This window comes from Cibotium barometz, chromosome 48 (genome assembly GCF_041138505.1).
Source record: "Cibotium barometz isolate CiBa-2024 chromosome 48, ASM4113850v1, whole genome shotgun sequence".
NCBI lineage: Eukaryota > Viridiplantae > Streptophyta > Polypodiopsida > Cyatheales > Cibotiaceae > Cibotium > Cibotium barometz.
In genome coordinates, this window is record NC_141093.1 from 8,509,492 (window position 1) to 8,525,720 (window position 16,229).

General features: G+C 39.5%; 1 protein-coding gene and 2 long non-coding RNA genes across 3 annotated transcripts; 1 reads left to right on the forward strand and 2 right to left on the reverse strand.

Annotated features, from left to right (window-relative positions):
• The first annotated feature begins 7,777 nt into the window (after positions 1 to 7,777).
• On the forward strand, positions 7,778 to 9,856 carry LOC147610779 (glucan endo-1,3-beta-glucosidase 7-like). The gene is made up of 4 exons (XM_086785262.1): positions 7,778 to 7,955; positions 8,054 to 9,036; positions 9,165 to 9,441; positions 9,525 to 9,856. The coding sequence occupies exons 1-4, from the start codon at positions 7,892 to 7,894 to the stop codon at positions 9,560 to 9,562; spliced, it is 1,362 nt and encodes a 453-aa protein (XP_086641388.1). The 5' UTR covers positions 7,778 to 7,891; the 3' UTR covers positions 9,563 to 9,856.
• Positions 9,857 to 12,201: 2,345 nt separating this feature from the next.
• Positions 12,202 to 12,803, reverse strand: LOC147610780 (uncharacterized). The gene is made up of 3 exons (XR_015263879.1): positions 12,711 to 12,803; positions 12,551 to 12,604; positions 12,202 to 12,433 (listed from the first exon to the last, which is right to left on the reverse strand). It is a non-coding gene; the product is annotated as an uncharacterized LOC147610780 (long non-coding RNA).
• A 593-nt stretch (positions 12,804 to 13,396) lies between these two features.
• LOC147610781 (uncharacterized) lies at positions 13,397 to 13,829 on the reverse strand. Its single transcript, XR_015263960.1, has 3 exons — positions 13,771 to 13,829; positions 13,601 to 13,642; positions 13,397 to 13,465 (listed from the first exon to the last, which is right to left on the reverse strand). It is a non-coding gene; the product is annotated as an uncharacterized LOC147610781 (long non-coding RNA).
• Positions 13,830 to 16,229: the final 2,400 nt, after the last annotated feature.

A 16,229-nucleotide genomic window follows, 5' to 3' on the forward strand; every position in this document is an offset into this window, starting at 1 on the left:
TATTTTTTTGCTCTTTCTCCTCTGCAATGGTGTGACTGCTGTTGGCAATTCTCCTAGGTGATATAATCTTCCCAACGTTGATCCGTGTGACAGTCTCCAACCCTAAGGTAATTTTAAGGTGAGTTCTTTATCGGTCTTAAAATGTTCGTTTTCATAATTGAAAAATGATTGTAAAGCATCATTCCTTTACCTATGAAAATCATGTAGTATAATTGAAAAATGATTTTGAGCTTCGGTACAATGCGATGTAGGGTTTCACTAGAGAATGCCCACCCTAAATCGTGATGTAGTGATTTGCATTATACAAGGTCAGTATAGAGCAAATTTGGAACCCTATGGGAGATCACCGGCCTGTACTGGCATTTTTAATAAAAATAGGCTAGGTTCACAAGCTTTAGAAGCCAATTTTAGTGTTTTCTACATATTTGTGCAATATAGGCCTAGCATATTATAGGCCTATATTGCACAAAATAGGCCTAATAAAAATAGGCTAGGTTCACAAGCTTTAGAAGCCAATTTTAGTGTTTTCTACATATTTGTGCAATATAGGCCTAGCATATTATAATTCAGTACAACGTGATAAAAGGCTTCACTCTCCAACATCCACGCTATATCGCATTGTACTAACTTGTAATATACGTGGTTAGTAACCTTATGGGGGATCGCTGGGTGGCCCAATAGTTGTGTTGTATTGATAAGTTGTAGTATCACTAGCTTTTAATGCATATTAGTGCAATATAGACCTTGTATAGTGCAAATCAGTAGAACGCGATATAAGGTTTTCCCTCACCAGTGTCCAACCTAAATTGTGTTGTATTGACTTGCAATATACAAGGTCTTTTTAGCTCGGATATGGAACCCTATTCCATATCTCTCTCTCATAGTTGTGTTTGCTGAAATTTTAACAATACAAACTTAGTATAGCTTGAATATAGAACTTTATGGGGGATCACTGGCTAGCCCATAGTTGTGTCATAATGAAAAGTTATAGTATCGCCGCTAGCTTCTGATTTAGCACAACGTGATATTAAGATTCACTCACCAACTCTACCGTGAATCATGTTGTACTAACGTTTGCACTATAAATATCCATTATTCTTTCATTGCTATGTAGTTAATAATCATTTTGACATCTTTTGTCTGCTTGTAGATGCATCCTTTTGAGATCGAGGTCAAACTCGATATTGGGTTTGAAGAAACACCTAACAAGAAATTGTTCAATTACAAAGTCGGCCAGCACCATCTCCAACCTCAAATTTCACGTATGTTCACATGCAATGTCTCCATTGAGAGTATGATCTTGTTTGGATGCTTATATCTCCAAGAGAAAGAGCAGCAATACTAGGGGACAACTTCGAATGATGTAGTCATCCTAGACAATGTTCAGTATGTGCATGTGGATAATCTTGTTCCATATCATCAAGATATAAGGTAAATAGGGATATTGGTGCCAGGGGATACGAAGAAAACACACAGTAAGTGCCCAGTATAAGCATAAATGCCGTCTTGTTGACTACCACTACGGGTTTATTTGCTATTTGCATCTGCTCCTTGAGAATGAGAAATTTTTAATAGAAGGAGATGAGGAGAGGTCAGAGGAACCTTCAAGAGCAGAAGATGATGAGGTTCAAGAGGTTGGAGAGGAGATAAACTTGGCTGCAGAGAGGGAACTCAGTGTGATCGGAGGAAATGATCCTAGAACAGTCTTGGATTTGCACCAGCAACTGTAATATCCAATGGGAGAAGAGGATAGCACTGCTGAACGAGGGAAACAATGTCATATATGTACCCTTATGGAGCCCGATAAACACAGGGAAGCAGGCCATGATTGAGGAGATAGAAACACCAAGCACGGTGACATCAACTCATAAAGCAAAAAAGGCAGCAATTTGCAATCCCTACGCAAAAAGCATACCAAGTCATAGGGTACACAGCATTGGGTGCGCAAGGGTCAACATGGAAACCAGCTCTACAAGGAGGAGAAGGGGGTCGATAAGGAATCAACAAGAAGGGTTCAAAAGCGAGAGAAGGGACAGAAATGGTCTTCATAGGTAAGTTGGCGGTACTTCAAACAAAACAACACTCCACAAATCATTTGTAAGTCCATTCCCGTTGTGGTACTCTGGCTACTGGAATTACTTCCTTCGCTTTCCCGAATAGGACCCGCACTATGCCCCACTTCAGAATAAACTGGCGCGGCTGGTTGGCAACCCAAGTGGACAATTCATGCCTTATCACCTCCTGATGTGGCCAATCTAGGATCCTTGTCTACAATATCTTGTGCCTTCACCTTGGCATCGGCGGATCTAGTTACAATATTGACTGTCGGGGCTTCATCTAATGCAACCAACTACACCATACTGACACTCAGCGCCTTTCTTGCCGATTTTACTTGCTTTTCCACCTTAATGGGTCCGAAAGGACTTGCTAATGGCACAAGGTTACTACCAAGGCAATACGACAGTATGGGTGCCCAAACCCCACCCAGTGGCCACCGTTGTTGCAAACACCTCTAGATACAAAGGAAAGGGTAGTAAAGGCATTCAGAACCAACTCCCAACTAAAACCAATGCTAAATGTGCACAAACACTGGTGTGGAGAAAGAAGCCAACCCAACAAGATGGGTTAAATATAGCCAAACCAATACCTGTAACCACCTCGATCAAGGAGCTGGGCAAGGACCTTGAAAGGAGAAAAAAAAGGTTCAACAAATGGACACTAATACAACCCCCAATCCATATAGGACTCAATAGAAACACTGTTCAGTTGGGTGGAGGGAAGAATCAAGCACTCCCACATGTAGTTAAAACACCTGCAACAACACCTACCCAGAAGAAGTGCCAAAGTACCACCTTGGTTTCCATGGCAATAAAAAGATGAAGGTATCCATTAGTCACAAAATGGATACAAGGTAAAACTGGGTATCATTCACTCCTTTAAATGCATGTTTGAATGTTTGAGCATGAAGAGAAATATAGGGTATCAATCTTACATACACAGGATCCAAAAAGGTTCACGCCGTAAACTGATCCAAAATGCTTCACGCCGTGAACTGGTACAAAAAGGTTCACGCCGTGATCTGCTCTTAAAAGGTTCATGTTGTGAACTAGTATGAAATGGTTCACGCTGTGAAACGATTACTTTTTCTAGACCAATCGTAGGAAGACACATGGCATTCTTCATTAAGGTAGCTGCCTAGTCCGACGGCTGTGCCATAAATTCAAAATTCTTTCCTTTTTCCATCATTTTGCAATCATCAGTCATCGTGTGCACAAACGTAATCACGCCTTCCTTGCATGGCCTTCTTTCTCGCTTCTTCGTGTTCAATCGACACCTATGTGTTTAGGTGGGAGCTTGGGCCTTTCTTTGTTTTTTCTTTTCTTTCATATTTTCAAACATTGATCGTAATCAATTAAATGCTGGACAAACAATGTCTTTGCATGTCGAACAAAGCTCTTGCATTTCAACAATGTCTTAAATTGTCAAAACGCTGTCATCATCTTTAACTGCCTCGTGATAATCCTTATACAAAACTCTGCTCTGCAATCTGATCCAATAATGCATTCATCAAATGCAGAAAAACAAAACCTAAATACTTCACAGACCAAAACCTGTAGTCTCATGGGTGGCTACGGCCAAAACCTGCAGTCTCATGGAAATACGTCTCACTGATTTCCATCTTACAGAACTCCGTCATCTCATGGATTTCCATCTCACGGAAATCTGCCTCATGGATTTCCATCTCACGGAAATCTACCTCACGAGACGAAACTAACTCTCATGAAAGTCCATCTCACGAAACTAACTCTCACGGATTTCCATCTCATGGAACTAACTCTCACAGAAATCCGTCTCACAAAAATCCACCTCACAAAACTAACTCTCACGGATTTCCATCTCATGGAAATCCATCTCATGACACTAAATCTCATGGAAATCCATCTTACGAAGCTAACTCTCAGAAATCCGTCTCATGGATTTCCATCTCAGGGAAATCCACCTCACGAAACTAAATCTCACAGATTTCCATCTCATGGAACTAACTCTCACGGAAATCCAACTCACGGGTTTACCCTGGTTCACGAGATTACCCCTCACGACTTGCACTTTCACAGTACTTAATTTGACCTTGTCATATCATAGCTAACATACCTCGTTTATTGCTCACACCACTAACAGCCTTCCCATCACTCAATTAACCTTCTTACCATTAAAAAAAAAGAAAAACAAATAAGACAACAACAAGAAGTGGCACATGCCCCACGAGTCTATAGACTGATCTTTTTTCCATGTACAAATGTCAACCTTAGACCTAGAAGCCACAGAGACCCCCGCAATAACACAGGCCAGTGCGATGGGATCCCAGGTGAGCCAGAAGAAAAGACCTACATGGGGCCTGAAGATGAACTACCTGGGTCCATACGCCTAGGCTTTCCATGGTGCCATCATCAATATGGAGATCCATAGCACATGGAAAGGTGGCCTTGCAATATCATATCCCGGAGTGTCTCCGGATTCTAGAAGAGGCAAAAGTTAAAGAAAAGCTGGAGAAGGTGGGCCTTGGAAGGATGGCACAAGTTCTCCCCCAAAACATCGACACAGAACTTTGTGCAAAATATATAAAGACGTATGACAAAGCCACCAAGAGGGGGACAGTAACAAAAGCAGATAGCACCACGGAGCAAGCAATGATCTCAGAAGAGTTAATACGTGAGGCTTAGTAGCTCCAACCACCAATCAAGATACACACATGCCTTTGACGAGATGCCCCTAGATGCCATGTTGAAGAAGAGCTCCTACAACTCTAATGGAGCTGAATACAAGAACATCAGGGATGAAGCCATAGAAAAGGCATGCAGTGCGATGTCATTAATCATGCAAGTGAAGCCAGCGAACACGTGCAATAGGGTGCCACTGAACCGAATTGCAAAGGCATATGAAGAAAAGGAGGAGGACTTGGCATATTACAACCATAGGGAGATGGAGAACTACCTTAAGGCGCATCAGTCAAAGACATGCAACCCGTACCTGATGATACAGGTACTGAACCATGTGGCTCGAAGGCTTCTCCTAGAACCAGAACCAAAAGAAGAGAGAGTGCAGTTAGCACTCCTAATAGAGCAACCAGCGCTGACTGCTCCAGAAATGCAAGAGGGACAAGCTGCCCTCATGGAAACTAAGGCGATAATGAAGGAAATCAATAGAGGATTAAAAAAAAGACTAAAAGAAAGATGAGAGGTATCATACCAGATGTGGCTGAAGAAACACAAAGAATTGAGGCTGAGCTCGCACAAGAAATCAAGTCATACCAAGAAGTACTAGAGCAGCAAGAAGCCATTGTCAGCAGCGAGCCATAGAAGAAGAAACACAGCAAAGGACTCAGCTCAGCTAATCTTCAAAAACCTATCCCCCCTAAAGAATTCTACTATGTCAGACAGGCCTGTTGCGCGACTGCAGCCCAAGACTAAAGCAAAAGCAGTGCCAGTGAAAGAACCACCCCAAGAACTTGAAGAAGTAACATCGCTCCCAGTGCAAGTCACAGCAGCGCCATTTGATATCGGTAAAAGGCCAAGGGCTGAGATACACCTAGTCCAAGAAAAAGGAAGCATGTGGAGGACGAAGAGGTGATACCAGAGACGTTATTCCTACATAATCTGGACTATGAAAAATTCTTTCAAGAAACTATGGAAGGACTGGATGAGCTACTAAATCTGTCGCATGTAAGACTGGAAGGGGTAGTGGCCACAAGTGCGTCGCTGTGGGATGTACCGTACCCTCTCCGAGCACCTCGCTCGAAATTAGAAGAACTACTACCTTTGGCTGGGGAGGGCACCTTATGGTCTAACGTGGCACGGCAAACCAAATTAGCAAATCCACAATTGGTTGACTTGTTGTTGTTTGGAAATCAGAATGGTGACATTTATGATCAGTTATTGCTTCTGCAGGCGGAGGACTCACCCAGTCCACACAAGAGGGATACAACAATTATAACAGATGATGCACACCCCAGGCTGGAAGATGAACGTATACTTAACTTTTGTAAGATGACACTATAATATATAAAGTAACCTTATATGCATGAACTTACACTTAACTTTTGTAAGACGACACTAGAACATATAAAGAAACCTTACCATGTGCTTAATGTCAGTCTACGGACTTAGTGTACATAGTTGTTAAGACTAGTAATAGAGACCAACCTATTTTTGAGTTTGGTCAACCTAGTGTGAAAACTAGTCATTTGTATATAAGTCATTTTTGATAATAAGCAAGATAAAATCATTCCCTTGCAATAGTTTTCTTGTGAGCTCTCTTTCTTCCATCTTCTGGCTTGCTTGTATGATTTTGAAATCATGCTCGAATAGGTTTGATTGAAGGTTCCCCTCTTTGATCAGCCTCTTCTTTCCCTGTTTTTTGTGAGAGAACCATCACGAAGGACCATCTCTTCTTACATCTATCTAAGGATTGAGAACTCTCCTTTCACCCCTCTGGCAAGAAGCATTCTAGTGTAACAACGAAGTGAGGACGCGACGGACGAGCTAGCACACCCACAATGCATTGCTCAAAGGCTAAGATAAGCTCTTGACTTCAACAAAAGGGAAAAGGTCGGTAGGCATCAACGAATGAGTGTTGGCAACCCTCAGCACTATCTACCATGGAGTCTTAAAGACCCTTGTCAGTTGGCATCAATGGATGGCATTGATCCAAATCACGATGCCTTTTTGGGGCCGTCGGATGAAGTAAACTCGGTCGAGTAAACTACGTCATCTTAGTTTACTTCCTAGTGTACTCGAAATCATAGTTCGCTTCGACAAATCATAGTTTACTTCGTAGTTTACATCATCAAGTAAACTACATCATGGGATGAGGGTGAATTTGGGTTTGGGATTTAGAAAAATTTGGAAGAAGATGTTATGTGCAAAAGAGGATTTGAATTTGAGACCGTGGTTTCCGATGGAAACATCTTACCACTACACTATACCTTCAAGTAATGAAATGATGTGGTGTCAAGCAATTATATTACTTTGCGGTGCTTACATGTCCGAGTTTACTAGGCCGAGTTTACTTTGAAGATGGACGGTCAAGATTTGTGCGCACAATCTTCAGTGCATGGTGACCGTGGATGCCACGATAAGAGTCTTTAAGGCCCAGTGGTGTGGATTGGCATAAGGGCCCATTTTCACGCCCCATCAAATTGGTGAGACTAGTTGTGCGAGCAGTGAACACTTCAAAAATCCTATGTATTTAGCTCACAACCATAAGATAATTTCTAATCGTTTATCTTCTTCTACTTCAATGCTTGAAAATTGGAAACCAGTTGGAAATTCGGCCTTTTATGGAGACTTGGCCTAAATTGTTAGTTTTTTTTTTTCCAAACGAGTACTACTTAAAAAACCAAATGTTAAATATCTGAACTGGTGGGAAACAGAAGCGGTATAAAAAAACTTTTGTTTTTTGGTTTCGGGTCACACAAAGTATCAAATATTTAACATTTTTAAAAAAGTTTTCAGTGTCTTTTTGCGATTCCGAGTGTAGAGTAATTTTTTTTTCTTCTCTTACCGTCAGGTGCACCTGTTTTTTTACTGATTTTCTAATGGGGCATGTGCTTTTAGAGTCGTTGGTGTGGGAGTCTTATGGAGGTGGAAGGCCGCGTATGCCACCAGTCTCCAGAGCGCGCCTAGTTGGAGCGCTGTTGAGGTCGCTTTTCCAACGCGGCTGCAATTTTCAGCAGCCGCCCACGCACAAAAAGCCGCACCTACATGTACCTAGGTACCCCATCCCAGGTTCAAAGTGAGAGAAAGCCAACAGTCTCTTCAAAGTCCGGCCTTCATCGATTCACATACTGCTCTCATCGGTCCCCCTCTCCCGTCTCTCTCTCTCTGTGTCTGCCATGGCTTGGCCTTCTCTAATCGGCCTCGTAGCTGCTACCATTTTGATAGCATCCGCCTCAGCTGGTAACCCTCTTCAACTAACTCCCTTGATTTTTGTGTGTGTGTGAGTGTGTGTGTCTGTAGCTCATGCTAACTTGTTCTGTGGCTTCTATCTGCTGCAGGTGACGTCCCATTGGGTGTAAACTATGGCACAGTAGCAGACAACTTACCCTCTCCATCTCAAGTGGTAACCCTCATCCAATCCACCATCATCACCAAAGTGAAGCTCTTCGCTGTGGACTCTGGCATCCTCAATGCCTTTGCCAACACAGGGATAGAGATCATGGTGGGCATAGGCAATGACCAGATCAAACCGTTGGCCGATCTCGCAACTGCCGAGCAATGGGTGAAGAGCAATGTGGCACCCTTCATGCCGGCCACCAAGATAAGCTACCTCTCAGTTGGCAATGAGGTTCTGTCCAGCTCAGATGGAGAAATGATCTATGATCTCCAATTTGCCATGCAAAACCTCTATACAGCATGTCAACAAGCTGGCTTTACTAGTGTCAAAGTAACCACCCCTCACTCTATGGGCCTGCTCCAAAGCTCTGTGCCCCCTTCCAATGGCACTTTTGGGGCTGGCCCTGCTGCTATCCTAGGCCCAATTTTGTCATTTTTGGCTAAAACCTCCTCCCCTTTCGTTGCTAATGCTTACCCCTTCTTCGGTTACCTAGGAAAGCCCAATTCTACCAACCTCCAATATGCCCTATTCAACTCATCCATCCCTCACTATGACAATGTCACAAAGCTCACCTATTACAACATGTTTGATGCTCAGATTGATGCAGTCTACTCTGCCATCGCTCGCCTCGGCTTTCGCAACGTCACTGTTGCCGTTGGTGAGACTGGATGGCCTTCACTAGGAGACCAGTATGAGCCTGGTGTTAGCCTTGAAAATGCTAAAACCTTCAACACTAACCTTGTCAAGCACATCACTTCTGGGAAAGGCACACCCCTCAAGCCTAAGACCCCTGTGGAGACCTACATATTTGCTCTTTTCAATGAAGATCTCAAGGCTGGGGCAGCTTCGGAGAGAAACTATGGTCTCTTCAAGCCGGACATGACGCCTGTGTATGATTGTGGTGTCATGAAGAAGACCACACAGGTGCGTTTCTCTATCCTTGCTATGTGAATTTAATTATTCTAAATACAAATATTGATTATTGATTATAGTTTATATTTTTCTTCCTGTAAATGACTCTTTTTTTTTGGGTGGGGGGATTATTATTTCAGGGTACCGCCTCTGGGACTTCGACTGCCTTGATAAATAAGCAGTGGTGTGTGGCTAAAACTGGGGCAAGCAATGCTCAGCTGCAAGCAGTCATTAAGTGGGCATGCCAACAAGCAGGGACAGATTGCACTCAAATACAACCAAGCCAGTCCTGCTACAACCCCAACACCATGCAGTCTCATGCATCATATGCTATGAACAGCTATTATCAGTTCCAAGGGAGACACAGTTGGAACTGTGATTTCAATGGCAATGGGATGGTTGTTTACAAGGATCCAAGTAAGTTTATAAATTTTAAATGCCAAATGTGTACATTATGATTAAAATTTTGTTATTTATTTATTCAGGTTTGCTTTATGCAGGCTATGGGTCTTGCGCGTACACTTACAAAGCCTCGTAAAGGGCGGCAATATCGTATTTGCAACAATGGGAGGCAGGGTCAGAGATGATAATATATATTATTGTGCACACATTCTAGGGGAAAACGGCAAGGCCATGTGGTCCCTCCCCCACCACGTGCCCAACTTTTATTTTTTTCCTTGCAGGCGGTTCCACCGTTTTTTAATTTATTTATGCGAAAGCATAGGTGTACTCGTTGAACGATCTCTAACTTTTGCTCCAATATGACCGTTGTGTGTGCTGTCGGGCACTTCCTCCTAATAATATATGCAAATAATTAGGCCTCCCTTTTCAATTTAATTGTCAACAGTTTTGAACCTTACGGCAAAGCTAAGGTCAAGTAAAGCCACAAATGCATTTGTTGGGAGATCACGATATATATATATATATCCTATCCGTATCAAATAATTAGGGCCTTCCTTTTCAATTTCAGTGTAATGAGTCGTCCCCTTTTGTAATAGAAAATCATACACAAGAGACGTTAGGTTATTTATTGAGGCACGACGTGGTTAACCGAGTCAATAAAGTCATATAAAGAAGCGAGGTTTTGGTGTTTATATTCACATTGCGTTTCCAAATTTGTGAGGAATCCACTTTATAAAATTTCTTCTTAAAAAGTGAACTCCTAAAGTTCTGATTGTTATGAGTATATTGTTGAATATAAAGCATATAAAGAAGCCTCACAAAATTTGTACACATGTTGGTAAGTGGTTAATGAAGTTAATCATTTTGATTATGGTCATGTGTATGAGTGTGGCAAAGACTCTATGGCTATGACATCATAGTTTACGTGTTACCATCTAAAAATTAAAGCCAGTTGTTTTAGTCTCTCTCGTATCATCCAACATACCAACAAGTATGTCAATGTCGCTTATTGTTCAAGTGGTTGATAGGGTGTTTTTTTTTGAATTGCCAGGAATTAGAAAGGAGAACACCCATCCATCGCTTGCACAGCGTGGGCTTGAATATGTGACCTTGGGATTATTCATCGCTTGCAGAGTGTGGGCTTGAACCCATGACCTTGGGATCTATCCATCACTGTGCAACACAACACACACCCATCCACCGCTTGCATAGTGTGGGCTTGAATCTATGACCTTGGGACTATTCATCGCTTGCAGAGTGTGGGCTTGCACCCATCCACCGCTTCTACAGTGTGGGCTTGAATCTATGACCTTGGGATTATTCATACCTTGTAGAGTGTGGGCTTGAACCCATGACCTTGTGATCTATCAATCATAGTGCAACACAACACACACCCATCCACTGCTTGCACAGTGTGGGCTTGAATCTATGACCTTGGGACTATTCACTGCTTGCAAAGTGTGGGGTTGAACCCATGACCTTGGGACTCTCAAGCAACACCTTTACCCACTTCACTAACTTGCGGTCCAGAGTTTTTATGGGTAGATGTTTTTCAGAGTGTAGGCTTGAACCCATGACCTTGGGACTGTCAAGCAACACCTTTACCCACTTCACTAACTTGCGGTCCACAGTTTTTAAATGGGTAGATTATTTTCGTTAGCTCTTGGGTAGAGTGACGTTGGTCTCCTCAAAAGAGCATGGGCCACCTTCACTTCTCATCCTTTTTATTCTCTATCTCAGTGCATTCCCATACCATACGAAGATGTTTCATCACGCACATAGGGAGCTAAAACTTGAACAAGCATGTCTGCAACACTCCACAGCCATTCCATGCTTGTGGAGTTCAAATATCCTTGGAACAATTAGACTACATCTTGCCAGCAAATGTTTGTGTAGTTATTGCCCATCACATTCTAGAGATCCACCCAAACACTATGCAACCATGCCAGATTAATAGCTCTAAATCTTCAGTAGTCTTATGATGATTGATCAAGCCCATGGATCGTGGGGTGGGGTCCGCCATCTCTTATGCAACGTTGAAGGGCTCGATTATGAAAAGCGCTGATTGGACAAAGAATGCAGGTGCGAGTGCACAAGGCACTTTTGTTCATCCTCTATATAGTTAAAAAAACCATTCACTATATAATTTCCTAGATATAAATGAGCACATCTAGGAAAAGTGCAAACTAGAGAAAAGGAAACACTTTCCTAGATAGCTAACTAGGAAATAGAATGGATGGATTTTTCTATATAGGAAAATTTATCTATATAGTAAAAATTTCCTATATAACAAATTTTCCTACAAAGGAAAAAATCTCCTATGTAGGAAGATTTTCTCTATATAGAAAAATTTGCTTACATAGGAAATTTTTTTCTATATATGTAAATTTATCTATGTAGAGAAATCCATGCATTGTATTTTCTAGGTAGCCTATCTAGGAAACTGTTACATTTTTCCTAGTTTTTGCACTTTTCCTAGATATCCTTATTTGTATCTAGGAAATTATATAGTGAATCCATTGATTCTCTATATAGAGAATGCTTAGTAGCTTATCCTCTAGATAGTTCTATAAATCATGCTAATATACTACTTATTACAACATAATAGATTAAGTAGTTCTATTAAGCATTATAAAATATAAATCTCTTTATTTATCAAAGATTAAGCAAAAAAGTCTTGCATATTTAAAAAGAGGGCCAAAAGTAGTCAACATACATCATGTTCATCTAAATGTCATGGGATTATGTCTACATCTTCTAAACTAATAGGTGTGGATTGTGCATTGAATTTGATTTTCTTATTGGCAATAAGCCAATGCACAATGTCATGAATCATAATGTCACTCCCAGGCCTTTTCATATCCTTTGAGTAGTTTTTGAAACTAATATTCTCCTTCTTTAGATTGACATATGTACTCTTAAGAGAAAAGTACATGTCTTGGATTGTATGCACTCTCATGTACTTTAATAAGATTGCCTCCATATCCTCCTTTGAAATGTGGCTCACCTACATTCATGATAATAAAATATATAAAATTTTAAAGCATATTCAATTTACCTAAATAAAAAGATTCTAAATAATAAACTTATCAATGATAAATTTCTCTAATATAATATCACTTACTTGTAAAGGTTCACATGATGCCTCTACATTTGATTTTCCAATGTGTTCTAAATCCTATTTGAAATAACAAAATCAAACCCATCATGTTAAAAATAGAAAAATCAAATCCATTACGTTAAAAATAGGAGAATCATAACATTATACATCTATCTAACAATACCTTTAAAATGGTTGTTGGTATAATATTTTCACCCTTTTGGTGACTTCTTTCTTCCAAGTGAGTTTTCAACTTCTCACTTACCTTTGAAACAAGCCAAAAACTAGCATTAATAATCACAAAAGTAAAAAGAGAAAGAGAAAAAAAATAGGAGTACAAAGAGAGAGTAGAAAACTTTTGTAAGTTTTGCATTACCTTTCTCTTTATTCGACTTTTTCTTGAAACCTCATTCGTATACTAGCCAAATTCAACATTGGATCCTATAAGTACAATAAAATATTAGAAGAAATATTGACAACTTATCACATATACAAAGAAAAACTCAACCAAACCTTGTCTTCACTTGTCATATATACTCTCACTTCTTGATTTCTTATGGCTCTCACTCTTTTTGATGTGTCATGATGTAGTAGCTCCGTAAAGGAATAATTATTCTCCTCCATTGTTGTATTATAAGAATCCTGGTTTATAAGATGTTATCAAAATCACATAGAATTCAAAAAATAGTAGTCTTAAAATCAAATCTTTATGTGGACTAAGAGTACACCTCATCGGATATATAACCTTGCAAACCTTCAAACCTCTTTGTCTCGAATATAAAGTTATCCATCTATATAGAAGAGCATACGTTTAATATAAAACCAAAAGAAATCCTACTTAGAATAAAATCAATTATATAATACACTTACATTCTCTATAGGTTGATCATTTTTTATCGCATCAATGTAAGGAGAGCTAGCTTGAATCTCAAAGTTTGTCTATAAAGTTTACATTAGTAACAAAACCTTTTAAACAAAACGTTCAAAACATGTAACATTGCATAAGTTACTATACATGATTCAAAGAAAAAACCATTATACATTCTCCTTATGAAACATCTTTCTAGCTCTTACCTCTTCATAAGAATGATTATATGCTTGAAGATTGAGTGTTGTCTTTAAGACCATGACATGTAAAATAACATAAAGTTAAAACTAGAACCACATAAATATATAATATAAACATACCCATGTAAAAAAGCTGCTTACATAGGAAAAGAAAATATCAAGTTTAGTTCTTTTACCTCTTCATTAGAATTAATATTTCCTTGAGGAGTCAATGCAAGCTCCAAGACCTATGAATTTAGACCAAATAAAAAAAGTGATGAACTATGTATTAAGCTTCTTAAATCATATATATATATAATACACACACACACACACACACACACACACACACACACACACACACACACACACACACAGTTGAAGCATACAATTTATGGTTTAAAAAACTATAAAATATACTTACATGAAGTGATGAGCTAGCATCCATGTCATTACTTGCTTCATCTATGGATTGAGTCATCCCTTGTGCTTTTAATGTATCCTTCTATCAAACACAAAATGTCAAATGCATTAGATTAGTTTTAAAATTATCAATCCAATTATTAGTTTCTAAAAGAACATTCATAAGTTTAAACATTAACACTTACATTGTCCTTGATACTCTTCTTCTTATTGTACTTTCTATTTGCTTGTCTACCTGAGACCCAGCATCTATAGATATCTTCCTCCAACCAAACATATTCAGCTTCAATGAACTTTAGAGTTGCAATCTCATGATGATGCTCACAAATAATTCTCTTGATCTTTTCTTGTGCCTCTTTGTTATGGCGAAGATCTTTAGGAGTATCAACTCCATTAAACCACCTTCGTACAAGGTGGTAGTTGCCAAGCAAAATGGCATGTTGATCCTTGAAGCATTTCTCTAATAATTCTTTCCCATAGAGCTTGTTTTGGTCTCTACTCACCAATCTAGGTGCTCGAAACACCTCATCATATGTAGGTGTAGGAATAACACCTGCTAAGACTTGTTGGCCAAGAGCATGTGAAAAAGGAGGTTCCTTATCTTTAATCTCCCCATTGCTTGCATAACCATGTGACATAGAAAACAATTTGCATAACATGCATAAACCAATTACAAACACACTAGTATATCTTTATATATAAAAGATTACAACATTTAAGATCGTTAAAACGTGTGTACCTTCCTTTGAGGTTGGAGAACTTTATGATTGTGCTCATGAGACCCAATAAATTTTTATCTTCACACATCAATTTCTTTAGCATTGCTTGCATGTCCACATTCGTAGTTGCCATCTCCAACCTACATAAATTCAATCCAAGGAGAACATATTACATGCAAGCACATCAATAGAAAACTATAAGGAATAAAATGACATAAGATAAAAAACACTCATTGTACATTGAAACATACCAACGATTCATAGAGTTGCTTAAGCTCCAAAAGTACCATTGATGAGAAACTGAGCTACGATTGCCATATGATTGGAACTACCTTTGCTTCTCCCTCTATTATTATGCTCCTTGTTTTGATAACTTTCCATTTATCATTAATAGATACACATAACCACCAATCCTTCCAATCATTGTCCTCCATTTCTACCTTCCATCTCTTTTCTTGATTATGAATCATTTTTAACCATGCTACTTTCACTTGTTTTGTTGTGTAACTCACTACTCTAATAACTGCATATTTTAGATCAATTGAGGAGCATAATACATCAAAATTCGGCTTCAACTGAACAATATCATTCACCTCTAGCCAAGGTGGAATGCATCTCACACAGCTCGGCTGAATCAAGCGTGTTCTCAATCTTAGGTCTTTTATCTCATATGCGATGATTTTTTTGCCATGTTGAAAGGGAATAAACTTATGAAGTAAAGAAATAATAGGGCCTTATGCAATCCCATGTGTATGGCAAATACACATTTTGTAACACACTCATGCCAGTGGTATAATCAACATCTAACCTTTCAAATCCTCCCTCAACCACAATACATTGCCTGTAGTAGTTGGCTCCAAAAAGTAGCCTTAACTCACCATTACACTGAAATGAGAAAAGAGATGTTATGCATGCTTTCCAATATCCCACCATGGAGACTAATGTTACATCTTTATCACATTTCACCATAACTTGATCCCAAATATTATAGACCTCTCCCTTAAATAGGACTTTCTTATATTCTGCTACTCTCTCAATCCCAGTGTATTTTAGCTTCTTCCCTGCAATGAATACCTTTTTCATGAATTGCTCTTTGGCATCCACTTGGTATGGCATTCATAGTAGATAAGGTCCATAATTCTTTGGCCTTTACAATGGATGATACATGCATAATACCCAATGCATGCCACTCAGGACATTCATAATAGCCATCTTTATCTACTAAGTATGTAGAAAGAGCTTGATGAAACTCTCTGAACATTCTTTGGTGAGGCAAAAGTCTATCAACATCTTTTTGAATATACATAAATACCTATGTAAACAATCTTCTTCGATGAGTTTGCATAAGAGATTTCATTGTCCTTGTTGTTGGTTTTGATGTTTGCATAGATTGAGACCTTACGCTCATATATATAACACCAAAATCCATCATGGCTACCATGACGTAAAATATCATCCAACCCGGAACCTATATCCAACAATGTTTGGACATCTCTTTGGTAGATCTTTTCATT